Genomic DNA, 13,554 nt, shown 5'->3' on the forward strand with positions numbered 1-13,554 from the left:
CGCTTTTGAGATTATGCCTATAGGAACGCTCTCTCTTTTCCTTACGGTCCTTACGGTTACACTCCGCACCGCTGAGAACGCATGCCAAATCGAAGTCCGACTCATCGGCTGCGACATGCTTTACTTTTGCCTCTTTCAACAGGACTTCGATGGCTCTGAGTCCATCTTTTACCGTCCTATTGACGTTCTTCTGAATGTCGCAAGACTTTATCATCTTTGCGACCTCCAACTCCATTTTGTCAAGGCAAGTCGCCTCCTCCTTTCTGAGTCGCGAGCATATATACGGTCTTTCCGCTACTGCAGCTTGACACACTCAGAAGGCTCGACGCGCTTTCCTTTCTTATTCTTTCTCCTTCCACGATGTTCTGTGGATCTAATTTTTCCACAATCACCCGTGGCACTGCAAGCAATTGTGCGCCCCCACAATCCGCGCGCACTTGAGCATCGGTCTTGGGACCGATGGTGAGATTTGCCGTTTCCGGCCTGCTCACATTTAGTACTTTCTTTGAATTTTGTGAATCCATTCTTTCTTGCTGTTTAAATGCCCTTTATTGAAAAGCCCCGCTACCACGGCAAGGTTTACCGAACATATCCATGATGTCAGTCGTGTCTGGCAGCGGCAACACTTTTCCCAGCACATCAAAGACGTCAATGTATTCGAGTTTTTATTGTTTCCTGTACGAGATTTGAGAGAATTTAATCAGATTTTTTTCTGATTGTTTATAAAGTTGAGAGGATAATTATTATTGATAGGGAATTTTTATATTTTTATTAGATTGTCATGATGAAATAAATTGTGTGACAATAAGATTGCTCGGTCTGTTAAGTTATAGACAATGTTCGCTTTTTGTTGTCATGAATTATGTAAAATAAGGTAATTGAATAATCTACTAGATAAAATAGATTTTTGCTACTAATTAGTGATAATTGTATTGTTTCTTATGATAATTGAGAAGTCTGTAATAGAATAAAGGTAAACAGTTATGGTGTTTTGTTTAATTTGTGGAGGCAATCATTTTCTAGATCATCCATGACGATCTCGTCAAAAAATGCTGAAATAAGTGAACCCATGGGAGTATACCCTCAATTTGTTGGTAATATTTTCCATCAAAAACAAAAAATGTATTTTTGGAAACAAAGGTTGAAATTTTTACAATATCGTTAAAAGGAATGTTAGAGTTGTTAATTAAGGATGCTCTGCGTTCTACACTTTGTTTTACTAAATAAGCGGTATATTAGTTAATAAAGAGGCGACGTCAAGTCAGATCAAAATATAATCATCAGGAACAATGATATTTTTCAATTTTTCAATAAGTTCAAAACTATTGTTAATGTGTGACTTTGGAAGAGTTACGTTGTCTTTTAGTTCATCGTATAGAACCTTAGCTCTAGAAAATTTGTAGGACTATTAACCAATGAAAAAATAGGAGGAATGTTACATATTTTTCGTGAACTTTGTGAAGACCGTAATGGGGGGAGAGATGATAAGAGATCCAAAGAAAAGTTAGTTGTAGAAAAGATTATCTCCTGGGTTAAGACGCAAGCTATTCTGTCCTGCCCACTGTTCAACAATCCTAATATCAGATTGAATATTTTTAAGCAAGTTTGCAATATCAGAGAAAGAATCCTCGGCATATTTATGAAATTTACAGAATTTAAAATCGCTACCAAGGTCAGAAATAAATAAATTAAATAATAGAGAAGAAAGTGAAGTACCCTGTGGAAAACCACACTTGATTTCCTCCCAGTTCGAGATGTTGCCACTACCGTCAGTAACTCTTTGTGATTTAAACGTGAGGTAAGACACAAACCAACGACATACAGAGTTAGATATATTGAATGAAGCAAGCTTATTAATCAGTAGTTGGTAGTCTACAGAGGGAAAAGCCTTTGAAAAGTAAAAAAAATCGCAATAGTAATGTATTTAGCATCCATAGCAAGTTTAATAACAGATGTAAACTTTAAGGTAGCCGTACATATACTGTGCATTTGAGGGAAACCAGATTGCAGTGATTTAAATAATTTATGTTTATTTAAATACAATGATATTTGTTTACACACGAGGCGTTCTAATGGTTTAGACAGGGCACAAATTTATTGAAATCGGTCTAAGATCAGATGGTTTTCTTGGATTAGATATCTTGGGAACAGGCCTAACATTGCTCATCTTCCAAATATCACGAAAAACCCAGTCTGGAGAGAACAGTTATATACAAAACAGTTAACAAAACAGTTAACAGTTAACAGTTATTTACAAAAGGACAGAGAATATTATAGAAAGAAACAGTTGTATCCTTTTAATCATCCGGAGAAATATCATTAAAAAAACTTGTTTCCATCATATTTGTTTTAAGTCGTCATTAACAGCAATAGTTATTTGGGTAGTAGTTGAAATATAGTAGCAGTTGTAGTTCATGAGCCTAAAAAGAGTGGTCATTCCTCGTTTATCCGTGGAGCAAATCTACGTCTTATATTATAGTTTACATCGACAAATGATCATTGGATTTATTTCAAATTCAAAAAGTAAACTTTTTTTACAATCAACAATATCACTTTTAGTAAAAAAAACAATTCAATAAATCAATGTAAAAATAGAAAAATACAGCGACTGAGCAAAGCACGTGTACATAGTTGTCAGGGCCGTACATCCTATTATGTAGAAAGTTTAATATTTAAATATTTTTTTGTTTTTTTATCAGATATTTAAAACTTTTACTCCAAGGCAAATAAATTATCTACTTTATCATAAAAATTTAAATTATAGATTTTACTTAACATCATTTTGAATAAATTCTTGCTATTGTTATACTTTTACTAAAATGAATTTGAATGGAATATCATTCACAATAATTTATCGAATTAAGTAATTTACATACTATACAAAATGTGTCTATTTTTCTCTTAACAAAAGACTATGAATAAAAGAATCTACAAATTTCAGTTCAATATTGATTCCTCCACATAAATGAAAAAAGATCTTTTAAATTCACCTGAACAAACATTAAATTAGAATTTATAGAGGAATGCTTTTTTATGTTTTTAGTGAATTGTATAAATATGCTTTGGGAAATCAAATCTCTTGTCATTAATTTAGAAAAAAGTTACAATTTAATATTGACATCATGTGTTTCAGAAGTACAATTTTCTTTTTATTTCTAGGATTTTGTCAAATAAGTTATGGTAAGCAAATTTTGAATTAAAAGAAAGTAAAGTAATAAGTTTCCTTTTAATTAATAAACAATTGATTAATTTTATTTAGGTAAATATGGTTTTCGGGGTGAACAAGAATGGGGTTTCGTGACTGTCAGACCAGGCGCACATATTTTTTATTGGCTTCATTACACCACTGCTAATGTTTCGTTATATACTGAAAAACCCTTAATTATTTGGTTAGAGGGAGGTCCTGGAGTATCATCAACCGGTTATACAAATTTTAAGGAAATTGGTCCTTTGAATTTGGATCTGACAAATAGATCCAACTCATTGGTAAGAATTATTTTAAAAATGATAATTAATGGTTTTTTTGATTCTTTGGTTGAATCAAATTCATGTTTACTGAAAGTATTATTAAAGTCTTCACTGATAAAAATAATTTCGTAACAGGTAAAAGATTACAACATATTATTTATCGATAATCCAGTGGGAACTGGATTTAGTTATACAGATTCTGATGATCAGCATGCTAGATCTGATCAACAAATTGCAAATGATCTTCTTATTTCCATCGAGAAATTCTTGAAGGAATTCCCTTCTTTCTCTAATGTATCAACTTATGTTGTTGGTCAATGTTATGGAGGCAAAATTGCTGTACTTCTTGCTTCTAAATGGCTGCAGGTAAAGAGTTTATTATTATAAATTGTATTGCATAATTCCATTAGGTATATGTGAATGTCCTCCACAAGAGTTTCTCCATCTTAATTATTCAACGTTCACAGTAGAAAGAAAAGAAATATTCGCATTTTTTTTAGTCTATACTATAGATTGTTAACATTTACGAGAAAAAATTAATGTATAACTTACTTTCTGGATGGACAAAAAATATTTACATAAAATGAGGTGGGAAAACTCTATAGTGTAGTAAAAAATGTTATGATTATTTAGAGATTCCTTTTTCTAGTTCATACTTTATCCTTCCAATCTCAACAAAACATATTTATGAAAATGTATAATAATCTTATCATTATTCTAATTTTCCAGAAAATAAAAAGTGGATGGAATATAAGTAATTTTAAGGGAATAGGAATTTCAAGTGCTTGGATTTCACCAGTTCATTCTGTTTTATCATGGGCACCATATTTATTCGAAAATGTAAAATATTTTTATTCTTGTTTTCTAATATTATTAATTATTAAAAGTAGATTTACAACCGAAGTAGAATAGCTTATTATATTTTCAAAGGTAATAATTTATTAAGGAATATTTTTTAGAGATTAATTGATAATGACGATTACAATGTTATCAGAGGTTCAGCATATCAAGCATACTTAAGTACACACATTAAAGATTGGAATGGTGCTAACAATCATACGCACTCTACTATTAGTAACATTAAGAATATTATAAAAAATGTTAACTTCTACAACATATTATCTAAAGTAGAGCACAGAAATTTCAGTCCATATGTTGAAGGTAATGACACCTATAAAAATTAAAATTTTTAATTATTATTTAGGCTATATTAGATAAGGGACCGTCCATAAACTACGTTTTTGATCCACTCCCCTCTAAATTGGTAACGTACACTGTAAAAAAAGGGAGTTAAATTTTAACTCCCCAGGGGAGTCTATAAAAGTCGCACCCATTGGAGAGTTAATGCCAGGGGAGTTAAATAAAGAGAGTTAAAATATAACACCCAAATGCTAACTCCCCATGGAAAAAATTACTCGCGCGGGTGTTGAATGAAGGGAGTTAGAAATTAACTCTCTTTTGGAGTTGATTTTTAACTCGAAAAATTTAACTCCCAACTCCCGAGTCCGTTAACTCCCTAAATTTTTTACAGTGTAGTTTATGGATGGCCCCTAATATAAAATTGAAAATTTTAGCTGATTTTTCTAAATTACAAAGACAAGTGGACGGATATTAGAATTGATTTAAATTATATTTTCAGATGAAAGCCAATTGCATAGCTTAATGGAAACGCAAGTAAAGTCAGCGCTCAATATATCTGAAAATATACATTTTAATGTGGATGACTATCGAGTTTATGAATTTCTTATTTCACAATTGATGAGACCTGCTATAAAAGAAGGTACCAAATTCAGTCTTGAAAATTTAAAACCTATTTTGATATTTAATATTATTATACGATTAAACGAACTTACGTATGTACATATGTGAAGTTCAATCGTAATTATACGACCGCCTGTTCCTCTCGTCCCTCTATCGGTCTATCGCCATCTTGGTCATTCTTTTTAAAGCTTATATTTAGAAAATTGTCCTTTTATTTTAGGGTGGGTGAAAAGAAAAAAAAATTACAAAATTTTAACGGGAGGATGAGTAATCCCTTCGAACGAGGCGGTCATATAATTACGATTGAACTTCACATAGGTAAGTTCGTTTAATCGTATACTTATACTTTCCGCCTCGTTCTCGGGATTACAATATGTAGATTTTTAGAGACGATAATTTTTCTGAAATTATTGTTATTTATTTTTTATAAACAGATGCCTCCATTAAGTAAATTAGTTATTGATTACAACATTAAAGAAACTTAGTAAATTAGTTGTTAATTACAACATTAAAGGATCTTTCAGATTTTTTAATTGGTCTGTTATAGAATTTAGCAAACGTCGATGTGTTTTGTGACCAACCTAAAGTATTTTGAATTACTCTTATATGTAGACCTTTCTCGAAAGCTTTCGAGGTGGGCCCGTGTTGGGTACTATATGAGCTTTGAAGTTTCTAGCAACGCCACATAAATGAAGTACCCTCTTTTATCCAACGACTTATCGTTTGTGTCCCTACTGCTTTTTGTGGTTTTTGAAAACTAATAAATATCCATTTTTATTCTCCTCTTAAGGCGGTTCTAGAATAGGTGCAAAAAGCAAGGTGGAAGTACAAGTGCAAGTGCGAACCAATGCTAAATGTATAGGAATCGCACTTGCACTTGTACTTCAACCTTGCCTTTTGCACCTATTCTGGAACCGCCTTTAAAGACTTTGTTCAGGTTTTTCAGTGAAAAAAGGGAGAACTAAGCATGGTTGGCACGCACCAGGTCTAGATGTTTTTACAAAGTTTTCGATTTTTATCGAATAGTAATCGAAACACGGAAAACCATGGCTATGAGGTCCACATAGGAACTATAATAATACCTCGTACTTGATCAGTTTTTATCTTTTTTATCGTTCGTAAGATCATCGAGAAAGGGGGAAAGCGTAAAATAATTTATTGGACCAAGATATAGTAAAAGCGTCCATTGCTTTAGCGTAACGTGGGCTTTCACAGGAACAAAATTCACGACATTTAGCGTTGTTATATGGCTAATACTTCTAAGTAATTAATATGTTTTTCTTTTTCATTCCAAAACCAGTGAATCTTTTCAGATTGGTACGACGCTCCCTAACCTGTTTTTGAAGCGTCTGTATAGATTTCTCGAATAAACTTAAACTGTCCTATCTGATTTACAGAGAAAGGTAGTCGATTGTGTATGTGACGCCCCGATTCAGAACGAGAAGAATGCTTCGAACTGCATTACACTCTTCTCAATTTTGCAGACAAACAGCTACCCGAATCATCTGAGTCCGATGACGAAGATGTATGTTTTCGTCAATTAACTCTCCTTCTCAGACGTTCCACTTCCCTTTCTAATCGCTTATAATCATTTTTCCTTGATTTTTTGAACGGCATTTACTAGATTTTCCCATTTTTGTGAAAATTTGATGTGACGACGCGAAGCACAAAAAAACGAATGACCAGGATGGCGAAGGACCGATATAGGGACGAGAGGAACATTCCCTTTTTGCTTTGGCTCTGAATTGTGGCGGTGGGATTAGTCCTAGGTGCGAGTGGCTTCCGTTTCCGGTACCGTTTCGGTGTACACGCGTTTGGAAAGAGTTAAGATTTTTTTGAGAAATTTAAAGGTTTTAAAAAAGGGTGGGTAGTGTAGAGTGTTGAGTGTGTAGTGTAATTGCCGGTAGTGTAAAGAAAAGCTATGTTTGTATAGAGTAGTGAATGTACGAGTGATAAAAAAGGTAAAAAAGAGAATTGTGTTTGGTGAGGTTAGGTTGCTTGAAGTGAGAGAGAGGAGAGAGAGACAGTGGAAAAATTTTGAGCATTGGAGTGATAAGGTAGATTTCTGGAATGGCTGAGTTTGACTCAAGTAGTGTTAGCGTGAATGAGGAAAAGGTGCGAGTATTTGAAAGGGGGATAGGAAAGAATGGAAAAAGATGACGTGTGAGGATTGCATGGATTTGTTGGAATTAGTACGGATGTTGAAGGATGCGATGGATGAAGGAGCTAAGAGAGTGAAGGGAAATTTGATGGATATCTGTGAGGATGGGGAAACAAGGGACACAGAAATAGGGGAAATTGAAGAGGAGTTGGAGAAATTGCAGGAAATGTGGAATGAATGGGATAGTAAGAGGAAAAAGGAAAGCATGTGGAGAAGAATGAATGGATTGGAAAAATTTATAAAGGAAGTGAATGAGGGGACTGAGAAAGTTTAGGGAAGTGAATATGAGAGGTTAAAGTGGAAAATGAGAGATTTGTCAAGGCGAGTGGATGTAGTAGAAAATGAAAAAAGGAAAAAGAATGTAGTGATCAGAGGTATGAATGTAGGTGTGTTGAAGGGTAAAAAAGCAGTAGAAAAAGTGTTGGAGTGGGTGAGGGTTAATGTCTCAGTTAAAATGGTACAAGCATTAGGAAGGGGTGAATATGGGGTACCAAAGTTATGGTTGGTGGAGTTGGGTAGTGAGGAAGAGAAAATGGAGGTGATGAGGGTGAAAGGAAGACTGAAAGGAAGTGTAATAAGAATAGATGAGGATAGATGTTGGAGAGAGAGAAGAATGTTATGGCTATTGAGAGAAAGAGCGTGGACGGAGAGAGTGAATGGGAAACAGGTAAGAATGGGTAAAGATTGTATTTGGATGGATGGGGTAAAGTATGTTGTGAGGGAGGATACGGGTGGAGTGATGGAAGCGTGTAAAGTGTGATAGACAGGAATAGGCTGAGAATGAGGTGAGAAGATTTTGCTTGGATGGATGGATGGGTAAAAGTGGATGACTGGAGAAGGAAGAGAGGTGAAAAAGAAGTAGAAGGTTTTTGAAAAAGGGTAGGCGAATTGGGTCAAAGCCAGCATGGGCATAGAAGGAACTGGAAACGGAAGCCCGGCACTAGCGAATTGCAAGGTTGAGAGCGTGGAGAGAGTTGCGAGTAGGTTGAGTTGCGTTTAGGTTAAGTTGTACGAAGAGAATGTTTAGTTGTAAGGATTTTTGTAAATACAGATTAAGATTATTATGTACGTATTTGGGAGTATCGAACCCTACCTATTGTAGAAAGAGTAAATAAACTAATAGTACTAGGTGCGAGTGAGTAGAAACGATATTACATATTGTAATCCTGAGAACGAGGCGGGAAGTATAATTAAAATAGTTACATATTTTCTAATCTTTTCAATTTTACGTTTCACAGTTGAGTATCTTCTGAGACAATCAAATTTTAAAGTATTTGTTCTTAGTGGAAAATTGGATTTATTAGTCAACAGTAAAGGTAACATATTTTTCGTTTAAATTTTCTAATTCTCGTATTGTACATGAAGATGCAATTCATTAATTGTAAAAGTTTTTCTATATGTTTCATTTGCTTATGAATTTAGGTACTGAACGTTGGATTGAAAATCTAAAATGGGCAAATTCATCTGAATGGTTAAAAATCAAGAGTTCACAATTGATAGTAAACAAAACAAATGAAGGATATGTAAAGACGTGTGGTAACTTTAGAATGTACTCGGTCAACAGAGCGGGACACTTGGTACGAAAATTACATTAATAAATATAGCTAAAAATATTTGTTTTCTAATAGTATTTTTTTACAGATTGCAGTTGACAATCCTGCAGCAACAAGAAAAATTTTAAGTGATCTGACTAGCGACGATTTATCTAATTAACATAATATAAAATTTTAGTATACATATTAAGTTACGGTGTAATTTAATTTAAATTATTTTAGATATTAAATTGTTAAATTTATTATGAATTTAAAATTAATTTTCTCTCCTTCTAAATATATATATATATATGTTATAAAGTTATTTGTCATTTTGCAAAACTTTTTTTTGTACATGATTTTCTCTGTATGGTAAAACTTTATGTACGGAATTATCGGAGTAGTACGGTTTCAAGTGATTGTCTCCGCATGTCACTATAGCGTAACTTTAGACCAAATTCGAAATTCCCTTTGGTATTGAGGAAGCACGAATATCGCGAAAGTTCAGCTACCAATTCACAGCGAGTACGTGGTTTGCTGAACGATGCCATTAAACGAGCACTAAACGCATCACAGATCGATCGTGTTAGATGTTCGAACAAAATTGTCTCCACAAAACCGCATCTGACCACATTTCACACCCTAGGATGCCAATTTCTCAAAATTTAACTTCTGTTATTAAATGTATTGAACTTTGTCAAATTGACAATCATAAAATTGATATAACTTTTTTATTGTAGTTTCTATTTTTAGTTGAAAATTCAATTTTTAACTTCTGTTATATCGAAAGAATGGACTTAATAGGGGACGGGATCAATAAAATATACAATCTAATTTAAACTAATCTAAATTGCGCCTAACACAGAGTTATCCAATGAGATAGTTGGCACTAGGTCAAAACCCATTGCACTTTATCCCAGTTAGCTCGAAACAAGTTAACCTATTGAGATTTTTCTTCTTCTCCCGATTTGCAAAATCTCGAAAAGCTTCCTTATTCCTAAATATAATAAAATATTAGTAATTAAACAATTCATTTTGTTGTAAATAAGGTGTCACGTCCGAGTGACCCTACTAGGAGCTATATAATTAAATTAATATAAATTTCTAATTAATATTAATAAAATAATCTAATTTTCAATAACAATTAACCCAATAAGATAACATGGTTATTTCTCGCCAGTTCGGCAAAAGGGAAAGATGTAAATTTTGTTATTAAATTGTAACGAGTATAACGTTAAACAGTTTCCATTTCATCAAGTAATGTCTTTTGTCTAGAAGTCATAAAAATACTTTTCTGGTACACAGTCTAAGAAAAAGTTCAGCTTTATAATTGAATAAGTTGATATTTTTTCGGATAAAGTATCCTCTGTCGGCAAATTCTACAAAAAAGGCCAACTGTGATCCTTGAGATTGGAAAAAGAAAAAAGAAAGTAAAGCAAATACCGCTCTGGTGATAATGTTTCCCTCAACTAGGATCAAGGACGTGGTTTTTCCACAGCTCAGTCGAGAAATATCCTCCAAGGGGTGCTTCAACGTGCGCTGTTTCACGAACGTCCAAATAAAAAAAAGAGTAGAGAAAAAGAATAAAAAAAAGTGGAGAAAGATTCAGACAAGAGTATGGAAGAGAAATACACAGGGATAGACACGCGAGAGTAGAGTGACAGGAAGTGGAAGGATATTAGCCTGGATGTCACTCGACGTAATAAAAGGGGTGAGCATCCCCTCTTTCTCCGAAGGGTTGCTAGACACCTCAGAACATGGAAGAGGTCTCCTGTTGGACCACTCGGGTACTCTAAAGTAGTCGAGTCGTGAATTCCTAAGCTAAAGTCTATTTGGAAGCTCAGAAGATCTCATTTCTCAACGCTAAAAATATGTAGAAAAAAAAGAAATAACAGGAGATGCTACGTGAAAGTAAAAAAGGATATAAAGAAAACTCCTTCAAATTTTCATTTTAAATTTTTGCACTCATTCTTAGCAAAAATTCATATATTTTTTATTTAAATTAATTCACGAGTCTAGTGAAAATTTACAAATTCTTGCAGTGATAGTCTGCCGAGCATTCAACTTATTTTTTCCAAAAGATTCAACGTGTTCTGAAAATCGGACAGGATCGAAAAGAAAATTCACTTTTATGACAAGAAAAATAATTTCGTTCATTTCGTAAAATACAATGTTTTATAGTAGCGTCTTTTCACTAACTACCTAACTGTAATGGGGTGTTAAGACATTTTTTTCGTGCAAACTAATATTACAAAAGTAATAAATATATATTTATAATTAAAAGATTAATTTCTTTAAATGAGTAGCAAATTTTCAAAGGGTAATAAAGTATAATTAATAAATAATTTATAAAAAATCTAATACTAAAAGTTTAAAACATAACATCCTTTTCTAATGATATTCCCCAAGAAACTTCTATAATTATTTCTTTAAAGTTAAACCAAAATTATGTTACGTCATCGCGACGCATTTATATTATATTAAAAATATTTTGTAAACGTTAAGAATAACTGAATCCTTTGTTCCTTTGAAATCTAAGACCATATTGATCCAAATGTTCGCACGAATCAAAAGTCAGCTTATGCGATTACCATAATGATCGTGTACGATCGTAAAATTTTTACTACCCCTTGTGTGACGTCAATTCCCTTTGCAAGGGAATAGTATAAAAGGAGGCACCCTTGCCGAATTCGCCAGTCCAGGAATCGCCACCAAGTCCAGAAGTCACCCTCAAATCAGAATCTCGCGTTCTTCGTATCAGTCGAGAAACCGCGACCAAGTTAATAAGTTGTATATTGTCGTCGAGTTTATTCTTCTTGTCCAGTTCCAAAAGTCTCTTCAAGTACCAAGTGTATTCTTTAAGTCTCGTCTAAGTCAAGTTCATTGAACGAGATAATTTCTGCTGCGAGACACATTTCTATTTTTCCGAGGACTGCATTATTTCGACTTTAACGTCAAATCAATAATTTGACACCTGGACTCCAGACCTTTCACTTTTGCTGACCCGAAAACATTTCAAGAAAAATCTATTGCCTTCTCTGTCTACGCTAGACAATGTCACTTCTTTGACTTCACACTGTACGAGGTATCACCTATGTGGTCTACGACTCTAATAATAATATTAAAAGTAAGTAACTAATATTTTTAAAATTAGTCCCCATCTAAATTCTCGATTGATTCTACAAAGTCCGTATTTGTTTCAGTATCCCTGAAGACATGACATTTGGATCTATTATTTCTCTCTCACTCTAATTGTAAAGGATTCAAATAAAAACTTTAGTAATTTGACTTTAATTAAACACTTACTCTTTCTTAAAACCTGTCCCTTGAAATCAGAGTGTTCGACTCTGTGAATAAATCAGGTATGATTCACCGATGCCGGACAAATTAAATATATAAATTATGATTATGTTTAGTTTCATTCCTAAGACATAATAATTAATTGCAAATATTAAAAAATATCACTATGCAGTAATTTTTAGGCAATAGTTAAAAAAATTGAAATATAATATAGGATCACTGGTACATAAAATACAATTTTAAATTTTTATATTCAACTATTAGATTTATTGTTCACAGGCAACAGACAATGTGATAAAAGTTAAGTAACCTCTAGCATAATTTTTTAACATTTTTTGGGGTGTCAGTATGATTTATTAAAAATGTTTGCCTCTGATTTCTGCATTAATAAAAGATGATTTCAACGTTACAAATTCCCCAACAAACTTTTTGCCAGACTATTTATCATCGATCGAACGAGGAGAGAAAGGTCATGAAAGTTTAATGAAATTCCACGCGGTGATGCACGATCATTTCGCAACTTTTTTCGTTAAAAATAAAAGTGATTGAGTCTAGTCAAATGTAAATATTGCAGAAGTTTTAAATCAAATAGGAAAACAATAAATGTTACTCATAAAAAGAAAATGCATGTGAAACATTTAAGGAAATTTCAAAAATTAATTAAAACATTTCAGGGGATTTTAGTCCAGCTTTTTATTTTTATTATTTGAAAATTAAAGCAACTAATAATATTATAATTTCAAGTCAGTTGGTTACTTTTTTTAATTAATTTTTAATTATTAATTGATCATTTTCTTCTGCCTGTGAATATATTTCCACACTTTTCTGTACATCTGTATTCGTCTCCAACTATTGAATGTGTTTTCTGTCTGCATATCTATTTCCATATTCTCATTTTCCTTTTTTATACTTTTAGAAAGAGCGTGCTATTATTCTAATATTTCAGGTGCGTACTACGTATCTGTTGTCATCTGAACCTTTGGAATATGCAATAATAAGGCGTCCGAGTTTGTGTTGGAAATTGTTTTTTATAAATAAAGTAATAAATTAATTCTTTCAATTTTAGTTATTGTACCTGAAACGACGTTAAAGAAATTAACTGTCTATAAAAAACGCTAATGTCTGTTTTACTGTTTTTACTCTAAAAAAATTTGCAATCATACAACATATATAAAAAACTGGAAAATATAATAACCCACCTCTTTAAAATTAGAAATATAATGCTGATTATATCTTTTTCCGAACGAAAGAGTCTATTTCATTCGTTTGAACGAGGGTAATTACACTATTTCCTTTTTTTCCAGGAAAAATACTCAAAGTCGAGCTTGTTTG

At 32.9% G+C, this 13,554-nt stretch overlaps 1 protein-coding gene across 1 annotated transcript; it reads left to right on the forward strand.

The window, feature by feature from the left end:
- Positions 1-3,053: 3,053 nt before the first annotated feature.
- On the forward strand, positions 3,054-9,185 carry LOC122509141 (retinoid-inducible serine carboxypeptidase-like). The gene is made up of 9 exons (XM_043622952.1): positions 3,054-3,180; positions 3,260-3,486; positions 3,604-3,834; positions 4,198-4,308; positions 4,428-4,629; positions 5,108-5,248; positions 8,629-8,706; positions 8,813-8,967; positions 9,032-9,185. Exons 1-9 carry the CDS (start codon positions 3,123-3,125, stop codon positions 9,101-9,103), a joined length of 1,275 nt encoding a protein of 424 aa, XP_043478887.1. The 5' UTR covers positions 3,054-3,122; the 3' UTR covers positions 9,104-9,185.
- Positions 9,186-13,554: the final 4,369 nt, after the last annotated feature.

Source organism: Leptopilina heterotoma, unplaced genomic scaffold (assembly GCF_015476425.1).
Source record: "Leptopilina heterotoma isolate Lh14 unplaced genomic scaffold, ASM1547642v1 Lhet_6, whole genome shotgun sequence".
Taxonomy (NCBI): domain Eukaryota; kingdom Metazoa; phylum Arthropoda; class Insecta; order Hymenoptera; family Figitidae; genus Leptopilina; species Leptopilina heterotoma.

Coding starts and splice junctions, on each gene's coding strand:
- LOC122509141 (XM_043622952.1), top strand. CDS start 3,123: ATGTGTTTCAGAAGTACAATTTTCTTTTTATTTCTAGGATTTTGTCAA. Junction 4,630..5,107: donor TTTCAGTCCATATGTTGAAG/GTAATGACACCT, acceptor TTATATTTTCAG/ATGAAAGCCAATTGCATAGC. Junction 8,707..8,812: donor TTTATTAGTCAACAGTAAAG/GTAACATATTTT, acceptor TTATGAATTTAG/GTACTGAACGTTGGATTGAA.